The following is a 16128-nucleotide window of genomic DNA, read 5'->3' as shown; positions in this document are numbered from 1 at the left end:
GATGGCTATGGGTTTACTATTTAGATTGAGGGATATGCTGAATACAGATATCAAGCTTGCCTCAAACAATCTACTATTAACGGTAAGAAGTGCAGTGAGGATAACTACTATCAAATCAAAAGTGCTGGTGGTAGCTCATACATTCTTGCTTAGGATGTCCACTCATTCGCTCTAATTTGTGGAAAATCTTCAAAAGCAGCTGGAATAAAAATTCTCCATTGCAAAGACAAAATCTACACGGGTAAACTGTAGTCGAGAATGCAGGAAGGGTTAAAGGTACAACTCCTTAGTAGCTTGAACTCCAAGAGCAAAGGTTTCTAAGTCATACAGAGGAAAAGTAATCGCAGACCTTAAGGTACTGACTAATAGGAGAACTAAGTTTTTCAATTTTTAAGTATGTAGCAGCAGCCAGATATTAGGCTCTGCAGTCAACCACCAGCACAATGTGAGAAAGCATCAAGACAATGACGGAAAGAAGAACCGAAGCAAGCCCCACGTCAGAACTGCAACACGATAAGTCTAAAATGCTCTTAACACAGAAGGATCATAATTACATTCACAATCAACTCTGTGGTTTGGCAACTGGCTAAATGTTGAAGCCAATAACCTCAGTATGAAACCCTTCAGGGACAAGAGATTTGAAGTCAAGAGAGTGACAATGAGCTATCCTGAGAGGATTAGGTGATGATTAGACACCTCCATCTCCTACCCAGTCCTACACATTATTTGCCCAGTTCCAACCCTATTTAAAGCGAGATTCACATAATTTGCCTGATGTGATATTGCTCAAAGTGCAAACAAATGCTAAAATGCAACACTTCTTTTGCGCTTTATCCCAAATGTATTCCCAAATTAACATTAAGAACTTACATTAGGTTTACGGCAACACCCACAGCTGCGGTTATAAGCATTACATCTCCATTAATTTCATAATCCATGTGAATAGTCCGTTGAACAGCTTCATACAACAGGAAAGCAGTAAGAATGTAGATCAATAAAACACTAATAATAGCGGATAAGACCTCTGTAAAACAAGAAAGAAAAAACAGACAACACAAAGACAGCTGTGAGATATAAGGCTCAAGCTCGTTCTTGCACAGTGACCAAACTCCAATATACTTCGGCATGCAAAGGGAACAGTAACTAATTTGAAACTTTTGTCTTCGACAAATGATGTTCAAAATATCCTTCCAGATTACCTAAAAGCAAGGCAAACCCATTGAGCATGAAAATAAACTGAAACTAATTCAACTCCTCGATCTGTCACACAGAAAAATGTGTGTGTTTGGCATTACAGAAAAAATATTTACTTACCATTTTAATAAGGGTACTTAAACCTTCAATTCAGGCCTACAATTGGAATGTCTCTACTGAAACAACTGAAAATTTAGCATGTAATAGCTCAGTTTAAAATGCCTAAAAGTGGCTCCACCACCGTGTAGCCCTTCCCTTCTTGCCATACCAGTTCAACTCACAATTATTTTCTTTTCACGTGCACGGCAACAACATAGCGAAATGGGGTGAAAACCTAATTTACTAACTTAATTTACGGTAATATTTTTCAAAGTTTCACCATCAGAGAAATCAAAGCTCATAAAACCGTTTACAGCCCAGTAGTACTTAAAGCCAGCACATTGTTTATAAAAATGTGTAGCTAAATTCTGTTAAGATTATTGGCGACAGGAAACTGTTTACCGATATAACAATTCTCCCAATACAAATTGGATTCAGAGGCCAGTAGGGAATGTTGAAGTTAAATCAGATTACCAAACAACTTATCATCCGGACTCCATTATACCAACTAAGATGTAAAAAGTCACCCATTTTCCTTGTGTACCATGAGGAACCTAGCGTGAAATCCAATTTCCTGTTAAAATGAAGCCACATATTTTGTGACATTTACCTCAATGCACTTCTCAACTTCGAAAATAGTGATCTGTGGATTAGCATGGTGCATGGGTGTACAAGTACAGGATAGAAGGAAGAGAGTTAAATTAAACCCCATTATCCAACTCTGAAATTACAGTTTACACATCCACCTTACTAAAGCACGAATTAGAAACGTGCTTCAAATATCATGTATTTGAACATTTGCTGTACAGATAGTGGTTAAAAAGTGGATGAGATTTTATCCAAGAGTACTGTGTCCATTCCTGCATATTTACTGTATAACTCTGGAATCAATAGTACAAATAGTACAGCAAGCTTAACTTCCTTTCCTGTGACTCAGACTATTTTAAGGTCGAGCCTAGCGCAGAGCGCATGCGCTGGTCTATGGGAGGCTTATGTGCACTTCGCACTGTTACTAAATTTCTCCATGGGAGTTAGTTTACTCCCACATATTCTATTGGCCTTTCGCTTGTTGCTTTCAGTAATGAAAGCACGCAAATGGCAAAAGATGGCAGCATGTCCCGCCTTTCTTCCAAAAGTTAACTCCTAAAGGCCTAAGGCTCTCGGGAGCGAGCAGCGGGGCGCGGCATTCCTCATCGTGGGTCAGGTTACTGCGGCCGCAGCTTTCACTTTCATGTGCATCGACAGGCACAATGCCAGCCGCATTTAAGTGTGGCAGGGTATGCTCAGACGTGAGTCCCTTGCTCCCTTTGCCACTGGATTCAAGCAAGCCGGGCTGAAGACGGCTGGAATGCCAGAAACCGGTCCTCGGAAGCTTGTTTTCGGTCCAGGGAAGTCGTGGCTTGGCAGTTCTGGCTGGACTGTTCTCATGAGGCACAGGGTCAGACTGATTTGCATATAGCCATGTCTGAACTGGGGTGGAAGAGTGGGCTAAAGAACGGTGATGGATTAAACCTAGATCTTTTGACTGGGTGTGAGTGTTTGATTGATTCAGATGCTCCGTCCATCACCACCCCCCTTTTGTACCGTCCCTCGATCTTAGGCCTTACGAGCGTTGCTTGTGCTACTCTGCGTCGCCCCGTGCCCCAGAGGAAAGACACTATAAGTGATTTCAACAACTTAAAAATGTGGTTAGGTATCCACACTGGCAGTGTTCTGAAATAATATAAAAACCTAGGGAATGCTTTCATTTTTAACAGTGCTATAAACGGCCTGTCGCTGATAGTGGAAGGGTGGTCCAAAAGGTCATACTGCCCTTCAGGGCCCTTATACTACGTCCTATATTATCTTCCAGCAGGTCTGCTGTCTCATGATAGATGCATACTCCTAGGTATTTCAGGCAAGTGGGATCCCATCGCAACATTCGTATCGTCCTGGGCTGTGTCTCCCCCCTTCGCGCTGGATAGGCCAATTGACTCTCAATCCCGATAGTTCCCCAAAGTCCGAGAGCAATCTTTCAGCTCCTGTCAGTGCCTTGTCAGCATCTTCAAGGAATAGTAGTAGGTCATCTGCGTACAGTGATATATACTGTTGGCCGTCTTTACTCCTTAATCCTCCATAGTGGTCTCCCTTCCTTATCTCAGTCGCGAGGGGTTCTACAGCCAAAGCAAATAACAATGGGGATAATGAGCACCCTTGTCTTGTCCCTCATTCTACAGGATATTGCGAGGATATTAGTGTGCCTACCCTTACACTAGCCATTGCAGATGTGTATAGTACTTTCGTCCATTGCAAATAACCATCTCCCAGGCCAAATCGTTCCTGCACTTTATATAGATACTAGCAGCCCGTCCAGAAGTTGTCCGGGTATGAATTGCTGCCGGCCAGTATATATTGTTTTGTAGGATTTAGTTTCGATAGCATTTCTTATCTGTGACAGGCCCGTGAAACGCTCCGATTCACAGTGCACTGCTGATGCACTTAAGAGTGCGCGTTCAGTAGTGTGTGAACTCGAGTTTCCCTACTTTATTTTTCCTTGCAATATTATATAGCGCAAACTCGACAACATGGCATGAGCACAATTTACATTACAGAAGAACACATTCATTTGTGGTAGGCACGGGGAGACAAAGCGATTTGCCTGGAATCACAGGATGTTGAGCTGATGCCGAGATTCGAACATAGCTCCCCAGCTCTAAAGTTCGCAATTCTAGAACTTGTGGCGGGAGGTGTGTCTAAAAGTGTATGTCGGTGCTGGCCATCAATGAGAGAGACCTGTGCACTTTTCAAATGGGTGGTGAGAAAAATATGAGTATGTTGCTGGAGATGTGGGCCGCCGTGCGACCAATGTACTTACCGGATGAGGAAAAACACCCATTATTCCGCAACTTTCTTTCCGCATACCATCACTCCGCATACTTTCATTACGAAAGTACCATGACTCCGCAATGCCATTATAACGCATGGCATTACATTTTATATGCCTTTACAACGCATACATTTACAACAAAATTCGTTGAAAATGCATGAATGGTAAAAGCATGTTTTTTTAAAATGTTTGGATAAGGTAAGTATGGGTATAGGGGCATATGTTTTGGGGTGTTTGGGTATTTTAAGGGTTCAGATATAGTTTTGGGTTATGGGGTACAGGGGTAGTTTTAGGGTTTAGGGATAGGTATGGCTTTTGGGGTACAGGGGTATTTTTAGGGTTCAGGGCTAGGTTTGGGTTTTGGGGTACAGGGGTATTTTTAGGGTTCAGGGCTAGGTTTGGGTTTTGGGGTACAGGGGTATTTTAGGGTTCAGGTTTAGGTTTGGATTTGGGGGTACAGTGGTATTTTTCGGGTTTAGGGCTAGGTTTGGGTTTTGGGGCACAGGGGTATTTTTAGGGTTCAGGGGTAGGTTTGGGTTTTGAGGTAAAGGGGTATTTATAGGGTTCAGGGCTAGGTTTTGGTTTTGGGGTACAGGGGTATTTTTAGGGTTTAGGGATAGGTTTTGAGGTACAGGGTATATTTATAGGGTTAAGATGGGTTAGTGTTTAAGGGTGTTGGGGTATTTTAAGGAGTAAGGGTGGGTTATGATTATGGGGTGCAGGGTTATTTAAAGGGAGCAGGGTGGGATTAGCACACGATATGAGACATGGCATGAAGGGTGGAACGTACCACACGCCCCCAGCGTTTGTCCGCCCCCAGCACATGCCCACAGCACAACGCAGACACGCCCACAAGGGACTACTTTGCTGGCACGGTTCTTTTACCTTTTGAATGTATATGGTGGGCGTCTGCATAGCCTATGTCCTTCTGCTGCAACTGCCCTTTTCAACGCTGCATTGGGTGTTGTAATTGGTGCTGTGGTTCCTGAGATTACCGGCCTCAAAGATTTGGGCTCTTTCTTTATTATATTAGTATGGATTCCCATTCTAAGCTATCGAAGGCTTTTTCAATATCTACCGATAGTACCATTGGGTGTTGTGCCTCCGGGTGGTCTTCTCCCAGCAGTCGCATTAAGCGTCGAATGTTCGCAGTTGTGTTTCGCGTTGGTATGAAACTCGCCTGATCTTCGTCGACTAGTGCGGTCATGTGCTGTAACAATCGGGTCGCTAAGATACTACTCAATATTTTATAGTCAGTAGTAAACATCGATAGTGGTCTGTAAGAGGCTGTATTTCTGCCTTCCTTCCCTGGTTTCAGCAGCGGTATCACTAACGCTTCACGCATAGATTGTGGTAAACGTCCTGACTCCCATGCCTCTTTGTAGACTTCTTGGAGTCTGGGTGCTAATAAGTCAACGTATTTCGCATGGAATTCTATGGGCAGTCCGTCCAATCCTGCAGTTTTGTTGCGGGCCATACGCTTGATGGCACTTCGTATTTCCCCTAGTTCTAGGTCTTTCCCTAGCTCTTCCGCTGGGACCTCTTTCCTTGTAATACTGAATACCCAGGTCCCAGTACTTTCGGGTTTGCCCTTTTCATGTAATGTTAACAAAGGCGCAGGCATTGAATTACAGTGCGAATAGCTGGAACTGAAGGCAGGATAAGGTGTGACCCTGGTGGCAGTGAAGAACATTGGTGGGCCACACAGAGCTGGTGGCCGTCTATGTGAAGAGTTAGCAAACGTTAGACAGGCGGTCTGAATAAAGTGCAACCTTGGAAAGCATCGTTGCTTGAAGTGAAAATACAGAACTGCAGGTACTCACTTTCCCAGGGCAACTATTTGGTACAGAGAAGTGTTTGTAGTGTCCTTTCCCAAATAAAGATGTGCACTGACTCAGTAACCTGGGTAATGGAGGCTGTATGGTTTATAATGCTCTACAGATTGCAAGTTCATCTACTCCCAAACTCAAGAGTGTTTTACCTACTCCTTTCCACCTACAATGTTATAGACCTTAAATATCCATTACATCAGCTCAATTTCTGCTGTTGAAAACAAAATGCGGAAAATTAGCCCCATGCTTTTAATCTAAAGATCAAAGTAGTTTTGTATTTTTTTGTATAAAAATGGTCCTCAATCACAAATATCAGTAGCAGTGCAACTATGAATCTGTTTCAATGTAAACAGGAATTTTTTAATTTACCTTAGTGCTTTGACCTGGTACCATAGAGGATAATCAAATGATGCTGGTAGGCAGTCTGAGGAGCTAGTGGGGCCAAGCTCTTGGGAGGTGGAGGTTTCATTTTGACACTCTGTACAGGGTTAAAGGTACAGCTTTTAGATCCCTTGTGGGCCAATGATTTATAGGCTGCAAACTTAACTTTAAATCTGGTGCATTAGCTCGAATCTGTGAGTAACATGCTGGGCCTTGTTTCATAAAAATGTTCCCTAGGAGAAAATATGAAATAACCCGAGAATCTTGGATTCACATCAACTATCTTCTATTGTAGTCCCAGTGTAAAAATATGAAAAAGTCTGTGCATATTATGAGATGCACATAAGCCAAATGAGATTTACAAGGCGCTTCACTCACCAAATTGAAACTTTGGTCAAGCAGGGTCACTCCTATAATTGGAGCAAGTTTGAGACTGCTCAGAAAATATTCCAAGAGTACTCTTAGAAAACTGCGGCTGTTCAGCATCAAAGGAGGACTCCTATGTGTAAACATGCATATGTTTAGGAATGCAGCTTGATTATATTTTGATTAAAAAGGTAAAATATAATGCAGTAGTGCATTGGCGTTGCCACCATTTCTTCCTAAAAGGGAAAAAATATATTCCTGTGTTTCAGGTAGGTATCTCTAAGAGGCCCTCTGAGAGCACAACGGTGCATCTCGGGGTAGGCAGACATCCTGCTCGGTTTAGCCTGACTGGGTGAGATATGCACAATGGAAGTAGCAAAGTTGGATCAGTCTCAAACTTGCTGAAATGGTGATCACCCGGGGGAGCCATAAGGGCATCCCTCCAGTCATCCTCCTCCACAGGGCCCAGTTACCCCTCTCGTCGGGTCCATAGGTTGTCCAGCATGGTGGTGGAGTTGATAATGAGGGAATTATAGATCCAGGAGACCCCTCCTTTTCCCAATTCCCCCATTTGTATCTTCGCTTCAAGGGGGCTGAGCTCAGGGAGTGTGGTATTATTGCGTATACATGATGTGAGCACGTGCCGGAGCTACAGTTATTTGTGGAATTGTGTGGTGTTAAATGTGTATATGTGTTGGAGGTCCAGAAATGTTCGGAGATGACCTCCCCAACTTGGGTGATACCGATAAGTTTCCATTTCTGAAATCCCTCCAGCCTCGCCACTTCACCCACCTAAGTGCGCTGCCACAGGGGTGTTTGTAGGGTGGTTTTGTGCTCACACCGGGTGTAGCGGGCGTGGAGCATCAAGCAAGGAGAACTGATATAGTGACAGAAGGGATATTCGGAGGGATTGGTGAGTCAAAGCATTGCTTGGATCTGTAGGAGTCCCAACCTTTTCAGCTCCATATGGTGTGCCGGATCCGCTCATCCTCCTGACATCCACTTATTGATCACCAACAGACGTGTAGCAATGTAATAAAAGGTATAGGTTTACCATTCCCATGCCCCCATTATACGAGGCCATTTGGCAGTGGGCCACAGCCATACGAGGGCCTTGAGTTCCCCCAAAGGAAGGAGGTTGACGCCTTGTCCAGGCCGCGGAATCAGTGTTGTGGGAGGTGTAGAGGTATATCTGTAATATGTATAGGAAATGGGTGAGGATCATCATCTTGTACAAAGCGATTTTCCCCATTGGACTTAAGGAAAGATTTTGCCATCTACCCAGATCCTCTTTGGTTCTCTCCAGCAATGGGCCATGGTAAAGGACCATATTAGTTCCGGGTGTATTGCTATGCAGATATCAGAAACTCAGACATCTGATTGAGATGTTCATTTGCCAGCCCATACACTCCCAGGAAGGGTTTAATGGGACCAGTGTGAATTTGCAGGGTTAGTTTTCAGTCCTGATGCTTCGTTGAAGAGTTTGAGGATCTGCAAGCATCTGGCCTGTACGCCATGTAGAGGAGTACATCGTCCACGTACAAGGCTATTAGGTCTTCGTGGGATGCACTCCATTGCCATCCCCCCAGTCATGAATCTTACACCCTTATTGCGAGAGTTCACCCTCTATCTGGTCCTTATGGAATAGTAATTAATTGGTCGAAGTTAACCTTATTTGCAGTTAGTAAGTGTACTGAGCGTTGTTCCACTGAATATCCTCTTAAATGGTCCACTAATAGCATTCGACACCTAGGGATTGTCATCAGTAGGGATGTATCCCAGATTTGGAGTGAGTTTTAAGGTTGAGTGCCAGCATCGTTGGCGGCCAATACACGAGTATGGATCAGATACTTTTGTCTCTCACCCGGCGTGTCGCTATTGCCAAAATGGTGGTTCTTCCAAAATTGCTTTATCTGTATGTGAATATCCTGTTCCCTCTTACAATAGCCTTTCTAAGGCATACACGATCCCTCTTGATTCAGCTGGCCTGGGCTGGGAGACAACACGATTGTCCTGGGAGAAGCTGACAGTTCCCTTAGAACAGGGAGCATCTGCATCCCTGATACCGAGTTATACTACTATTGTATCCAAACACATTTCGTGCATTATTGGGTCTACCCTGCCCAGCATTTGCCTCACACTGCGGTGGAGGTGGATGTGGCCGTGGAGTTCCCTTTTGGGTACAGGCGTTAGCACTTCCCCCAGGTGCCCGCATGGGGACATAATACCGTCCAATGCACGTTTTGGCATGGCAAAACCTGTGCTGCAAGGCCGGACTGCCTTGCCTTTATTCTGCCAATTTTCCTCCTGACGATTACCCAGTCCTACTTCCTTCAAAGGAGGAATCTCCAAAACGTCAGTTGCGCAGGCTAGGTCTTGTGAAGATGGAAGATCTGTATCCAGCTGGCAAATTCTTGCCCCTGTATGACTTGCAGGCTCGAGCTGGGTGTTTGCCTCTTGACATTCCTTGATTTTCAGCTGTGCTGCACCTGCAGAGCTCCTTTCCTAGTAAAGCATCTACTCTGCATGCTCTTGATTGCATGCTCTTGATTGCATACTCACTACTCCCTCTTCTAAGAGGCTCATCACAAACTTGTATTCTGCAATGCCCCTTTGCTCCAGCTGTTGGCCTGGTCATAGTGTCGGGTGGACCTGGGTGGGGAACTGACAGAGAGAAGAAAAAAAAAAGGAGGTATTGTTGATCCTTAAGCAGGCTGTTTTCCCTGACTGAAACTCATGCATATAAATATTCTTCATTGCATAAATATTGCACCCCAGCTGCTCTGCACTAGGATGTGTCTGGTCTCACTGTGTGATTGTGGAGCGCCTACCGCTGACTTTTTGCATCTCGTTTGGTCCTGGCCTGCGTTGCGCTCGCCGCTTATTGGACTGCTGTACTTAACTGTTTAGAATCAGTGGTTGTAGACTGTGTACTTCGTTTCCCCATTGTCGTCTTACTGGGCTTCATCAAACAAGTCCCTGCAGAAACTCGTCGGCTGACGCCAATACCGATACCGATATTCCTCGCCTAGCGAAGGGTTGCAGCTCACTATGGTCGCAGGAGTAGAACACAACTGTCTGATTAGCTCATGCTGCCTACTGCCAAGAACGTATAGAGGATTACTAGGAGTGAATCCCCGCCAGACATTTGGAGCCAACTCTAAACTTATCTGGCTACCCGGGCAGACATCAGGTCCTCCTCCCAGGCCCAAACAACGCAGTATCTACACCCATCATATCACTATCCTTGCATGTGGCTTCTAGTTCAATTATTTGATTACTGCGTGCACGTTACTATGAATCATTATTTTTGTATTTCCCTCCCATTATTTCTATATGCTTCCTCTTACCGTATTTGTAGTGCTGGAAACTTCAATCTGTTCTATGGTTTGTTCCTTTTTTCTGTTTCAATAACACAATTACAGCCCTACAGCTGCATCACATCATCATGGTTACAAAACTACAACTAGTTTACAGCACTAGAGTGATATTAAAACTACATTATAACAATGTAGCAACTTGAGCATGCCAAGTATTATCAGAATGTTCAGGCAAATCAGCAGACTAAGCTGACACGACGTTACTATTTCTCTACAGTGAAGGGGTGTGTTTACCCAGCAGCCCGCCCTACTCCCTCCTACCACATGAGGTTTACAGCTAATTAGGATTTGCTGTTATGGGCCGGCCTGATGCATGATTCTTAGTAGAACCCAAGCAGCTTGGCCATCTCCTTTGTTAAAGGTGATTGATGCTGTTTCAGACTGAGACAGAATCTCAAGAATAGTGCATAAAATATTTCTTGGATGTAGCTCTTGATGGTGCGAGGAATAAACAGGTCTGCCATCAGGTGGTACGAACTTCCAAAACTTGAAGTCAGTGACAGGAGTTGGTATTGGCACCTCAGGCTGCTAGGACTAGGCACCTCGGCTGACAGACTGAGCTGCACACCACAGTGAATTGTTAAGAAGAATGGATCCAGGTCACGGACTCCCAGTAACATACTTGACAGATGGACCGACAAGTCGAAGTTTAAATGTTTCTCTTATTAAAAGTGGCTTTGTCTTTCAGAAGTACTTGGAGCACTCGTACTTTCAGTGGCTTCCAAGCAGGAACTGAAGTGCTACAAACTTTCCATGTCAATGCTTGTGAGTCACGAGCAGAAGCACTGAGCTGGTGGAGGGCAGAACAAGATCCTGGTGACTGTTCCTTTACTGTTCGTTCTTCAGCTCAATAAATAATGTATTTATTATGCATGCAAACATTGTGAACAAACTGCTTGAATGATGCAACTTGTGTGTTGCGTTAAACACACGTCTGAGTTAAGTAGCAGTACATAGAGGATGTTGCCCCTTTGATCGTTCAAGATTTCTGGGAGATTAAAGGGCACTAAAGTGACATAACTGCTTTTTTCCAACTCGTGATAAACGGTCTCTGAATGTGTCACACGGAGAACATTAAAATATTATACATAAGCACACTGAAAAGATAGAAATGTCAAAACATAAGCAATCTGAAAACGTGACCGCTATGGAGTTGTACAGTCTGAGCACCTAAGGAAGTAGCTCCCAAACCAAATGATTGTGGTTGAGCGGCAGCAAGGGAGTGAGTGGGGAAGATGAAACATCGGCATTAAAAGTAATTAAACAAGTTAAATTCTCCCAAAAAAATAACCTTGAGATTAACAAGATAGGAAAAAAGGATGAGGTTTTGGGTTCGAGAAAGGTTACATAAATTCTTTTTGTTATAAGGCACACAATTTTCAAGCACTATTTATATAAGAGACAGTACCATTTAAAGCATATTTGTCCTCCCAAACAAGCACTGCAGCCAGCAAGTCTGAGACGGCTAAACAAATGTTTTTTCTGGCTGTATTTTAATTCGAACTTGAAATCTATCCAAAATGCATCTTGATAGTCATTTTCCAATGCTGTGAAGATTTAACCTTACTAATATGAAACGAAGTTTGGGTGGAAATAGATTATCTGAACAATGTTTTGTCCATTTCTTGTGTACAAGTAATGACTAAAGTTTAGTTTCAATAGATAGTTTAAATTATTTTTTCTCAAAAAGAGGCAGAGAAAAAAGTAAACCATCATAACTGTCTGTGGATGCCACCACTTAACAAGTCTAGCAAGCCACTCCCCACCCCCGCTTACGGGCCACCTCCAGCCATACGGCAACAATCATTAATCATCAGTCTTCCGAGGGCACAGGAGGAGCAATGAAGGACCGGCAGACCCAGAGCTTGCATCGTATGGGTACAGGTCCGGACTCTAATGTCACAAGTTCAAATAGGAGATAACTTTGCACCATTATCAGAGAAAGAGGGAGGATTTATCAGCATCGTAGGCCATCTTCTCATGCACCAAGAGATACCAAACCTTATGGAGCAAAGGATCATTAGTTGGCATAACAGAATTCTCCCATAAGAAAAGGATGCAGTGTTAAGCCACTGACAGAAGGTGAGAGATCCACTTACTAGCTGTCGAGTACAGTGAATATAAACACTCCTATGACCTGTGAAGCAGAGCCAGGTTGGGAAGTTTATTAATCTCTTGATCTTCGATGCGAGAGATGGCAAGAAATACTTTATCCCAGAAATCCCTAACAGGGCAAAACCACAGAATGTGTAGGAAGGGTCCTGGGGACCAGTAGCACCGCCCAGCAAGCTTTAGAGCGAGTGAGATGAATTACGTATAGGCAGGCTGGGGTAAGGTCCCAGCAAAATAGTTTGTACAGGATCTGCCTGCCTCAAGCAAGAAATGCAAAGTTATTGGTGCAGAGGAAAATCTAGTGCCATAGTTTTGGGTCTAGTGAGATGTCAAGATCTTTTTCCCCTATTGCGTTTGGAAGGACGCTTTGCATGTGGGTGAGAGGGTCCTAGTGGAGCCAGCCTTATGAGGCTACGCAACCCAATGTCCGATTTCCAGTAAGTGGAAGGGTTCAGACTTGGGGATCCCATATTCGTGCTTGATAACCTCAAAGGACTTCCGTGCACCATCTGCATAGAAATCTCAAAGATGGAAACTCCAGACTAAAAAGTTGCTAGTGGACATGCCAGGTGTGAAGTCTGTATTTAAAACAATGGGCATGAGTGGGGAGGGGAAAGAAGTGGGGCCTTATTTGCAGGAAAGAGTCCCACACAGCAAGCATAGCCTGTGTGATGGGGGTGGGGAGGGAGATTGACAACAGCCAACATTGCAAACTTTTGGGGACTCATGGAACTTCAATGGTGTCAAGTAGACACATTTTTAACAATATAACACCACCGCTTATCCGTTTCTCTACGCAACCATTCTATCAAGTAGCGTAACTATGAGTTTTGATGGTATAGAGGGATATTTGGAACCTCCGTGGTATGCTGCATGCATATCTTTGCGGCAAGTCGTGTTCAGCCACCTGCCCATATGCAATTCATACAAATCGCATGTAGGCGGGAGAGGATTTCTCTCCTTAGAGTAGGGGGCATGGCTTGGAATAAATGCAGAATGAGAGCCCACAAGGTCATCTGGAGTGCAGATATGCACCCCACCCAAGAAAGATTCCTCCCAGCCGCTAATGAAGATTTGGCCTCATACGCGAGAAAACAGTTCGTTTCTGCACAGGTTTGAAGGTACTAAAATACAAAACTGAGTCATGGACCAGCAAAATGGTGTAACAAAGTTTAATATGTCAGATAAAGCATTGATTCCGACTAGAACCAGTCCCTTCAATTTAGTGATATTTATTCAGAAGCCTGCCTCTTCTCAAAACTTCAACAGAGAGGTAAGGGCCAGAGGTGATTTTCTGGACTCTCAGAGGGTAGGAAGAAGGTTATCCACAAAACTTTCAAAATGTCATGGAAGAACCAGATACTATGTATTTGTGGGTGGTCTCTACTCTTTTGAAGGAGGGGGGGTTCTAGGAAAAGGTCAAACAGGAGGGGGGCGCGGGACAACCTTCTCATGGGTTCCTATTTATAGATATAGGGACTGAAGCATGGTCATGAACTCTGATCTCAGCTATGAGGGTGTTGAGGGGGGTATAAACAGCAGAAATCCAGCCATGAAATCGGGCAACCAGGCCAACCCTGCGAGATTTCAAAGAACATTCCCTATTCTACCTTATCAAACACTTTTTCAGAATCAAGGGATAAATTAATTGCAGCTCTACCATTTTTTTCTGGCTAGATCAATCAAGTGCAGGACTTGTTTGGTTTTGTCACTGGTAGCCCTGTGACGGTCACAAGTGTGTTGATTGGAATGGATCAAGTCAGGAAGTAGCCCGTCCAATCTATTAGACAGTAGCTTAGCTAAAAGCTTGAAGTCCAAATTAAGCAAGGAGACTGGGTGATTGAAAAGGCAAAGCATCAAATTATTGCCTGGTTTAGGGATCAAAGCAAAAGATTCTTGCTAAGGGTCGCACGCGTGGTAGTTATTAAGTTGTTAAAAGGAGAAGTTAGGATGAAAAGAAGTTGAGTAGCAAATCTCTTGTAGAACACTGTGGTAAACCGATCTGGTCCACATATTGCCCACATATCGTTCAAGGTTAGATATTCCGTGAACCTCAAACCCAGATCACTGGATACCAGAGGAGGTAGACGTTCAACCACCAGGAGCACCTGGGTGGGGGTGGAGCCCATTAAAAAACAATAGCTACAGAGCCATGATCTGAATGTGTGGCAGGGGGCTGGCCAGCCTCCCAAAAAAGTTTGACCCAGCAGTAAAACCTTCATCACCTAGAGATGCACACAGTCTGAAAAAAAACTCTTTTGAAGTATGATAAACAGGCTTTCTTGCATTGAGCTGCGACCACCAAACATGTTTACATTGAGAAGGTACATGGATGATATCTTGGTGCCACCTAAATAAAATCACCTAATACAAGAATGATTTTAAGCTATACTTAAAGACAATCAGAGGTACAGTTTCACTAAACCCATGAAGCAGAAAATTAGAGAGACTGGATCCTTTAACCCCTGCAGGGCTCGAAAAATCATAAAAATAATAGACCTGCAGGTCTAGTAACTTGAATAATCTACTCGACCTAACTGTAATGTACTTGAGCTGTGATTTGGTTTCAATGTGATTGTTAAACAGTTCACTTTACAAAATCTTATAACTTCAGTCACAGAAAGAAAATTAAATGTATGAAGACAAACTGACTTTTGACCTCTGTTTCAGAAAGCCGAGCAAATCTGACAAGATCTCACCAGAGAGGGCGAGTAGGCCCTAAAAAATAGCTAGTCCTGATTAAATCTGGCTCACCATAGCGAGTGGATGTTTCAAGCCCTGCTTTTAAGCTTTAAGAATTTGGTCCGAGCTCCTTAGTCTTATGGTAGGCGAATAGTAATTTCGATCTTTAGGTATTTGTGGTTATATAGGTGATCAGTGCCATCTATCGCCTCAAACCCCTAAAATCGCCGGGCCCGGATGGCTTCTCCGCCGGTTTTTATAAAACTTTCTGCCCGCTGCTTGCCCCCCTGCTTACAAGGCTTTTTAATTCATTTCAGGGCCTCGTCTCCATCCCGCCTGTTGGAGGCAGACATAATAGTGCTGCCTAAGCCGGGCAAAGATGCCACTCAATGCTCCGCTTTCCGGCCAATTTCGTTACTTAATATTGACCTTAAGCTCTTTACGGGTGTGCTGGCCTCGAGACTTGGCCCTGGACTCCCAGGGATCATAGAGCCGGATCAATCGGGCTTTATCCCCGGCACACAATGCAGTGACAACACCAAACGCTTCCTTCACTTGATCGACAAAGCCCATTTCCAGCAATCGGACTGCACTCCTAGCCATTGACGCTGAAAAGGCGTTTGACCGCGTCGATTGGGGCTTTTTAAGTAAGGTTTTAGCACACTTTAGGGTGGGAAGAGCGCTTTCAAGCCTGGGTTGCAAGCTGCTACCTCTGCCCTCAGGCATGGGTCCGCCTTAATGGCTTATACCCCCGTCCCTTTGAAATTCAACATGGCACCAGGCAGGGGTGTCCCCTCTCCCCACTCCTGTTCGCGCTCTACATATTACCCCTGGCACAGAGAGTGCGCGACCACCCTGACATCCGAGGGATAACTTTTGGCGGGGAGCCGCATTCCATCGGCTTGTATGCGGATGACATCTTGGCGGCTCTTGATAATCCTGAGCGCTCAGCGCCGGCCTTCCTGGAGGAGATTGAAACTTTCGGCAGGGTGTCAGGCTTTCCGCTGTTAAAAAATGCTCATACTCAACATGGAGCACCGGCGTACGGAGGGGGTCTGTCAACTCATTTGCAACTCCCTTACCTGGGTATTACCCTTACACCATCTACAGACCGAACGGTTGCGTTGAATTATGCTAACATAACACCGCAAATTCAAAAGGATCGGGAGCGATGGACAAAAAAGCCGCTATCCCTGCTGGGAAGAATCGCAGCTGT

At 44.3% G+C, this 16128-nt stretch overlaps 2 protein-coding genes across 2 annotated transcripts in view; one reads left to right on the top strand and one right to left on the bottom strand.

Moving 5' to 3' along the window:
• The window catches only part of BLOC1S6 (biogenesis of lysosomal organelles complex 1 subunit 6), a 308964-nt gene that overhangs the window by 4132 nt on the left and 288704 nt on the right, over positions 1-16128 (top strand). The gene's annotated exons all lie outside the window — the stretch shown is intronic.
• The window catches only part of SLC30A4 (solute carrier family 30 member 4), a 320947-nt gene that overhangs the window by 258136 nt on the left and 46683 nt on the right, over positions 1-16128 (bottom strand). Inside the window, exon 3 of the mRNA XM_086958260.1 lies at positions 871-1024. Coding sequence (XP_086814386.1) covers positions 871-1024 — 154 coding nt within the window. The remainder of the gene's footprint in view (positions 1-870; positions 1025-16128) is intronic.

This window comes from Lissotriton vulgaris, chromosome 2_1 (assembly GCF_964263255.1).
Source record: "Lissotriton vulgaris chromosome 2_1, aLisVul1.2, whole genome shotgun sequence".
NCBI classification, from domain to species: Eukaryota; Metazoa; Chordata; class Amphibia; order Caudata; family Salamandridae; genus Lissotriton; species Lissotriton vulgaris.
The sequence above is the reverse complement of the archived record's forward strand: the minus strand, read 5'-3'. Positions and strand labels throughout refer to the sequence as shown.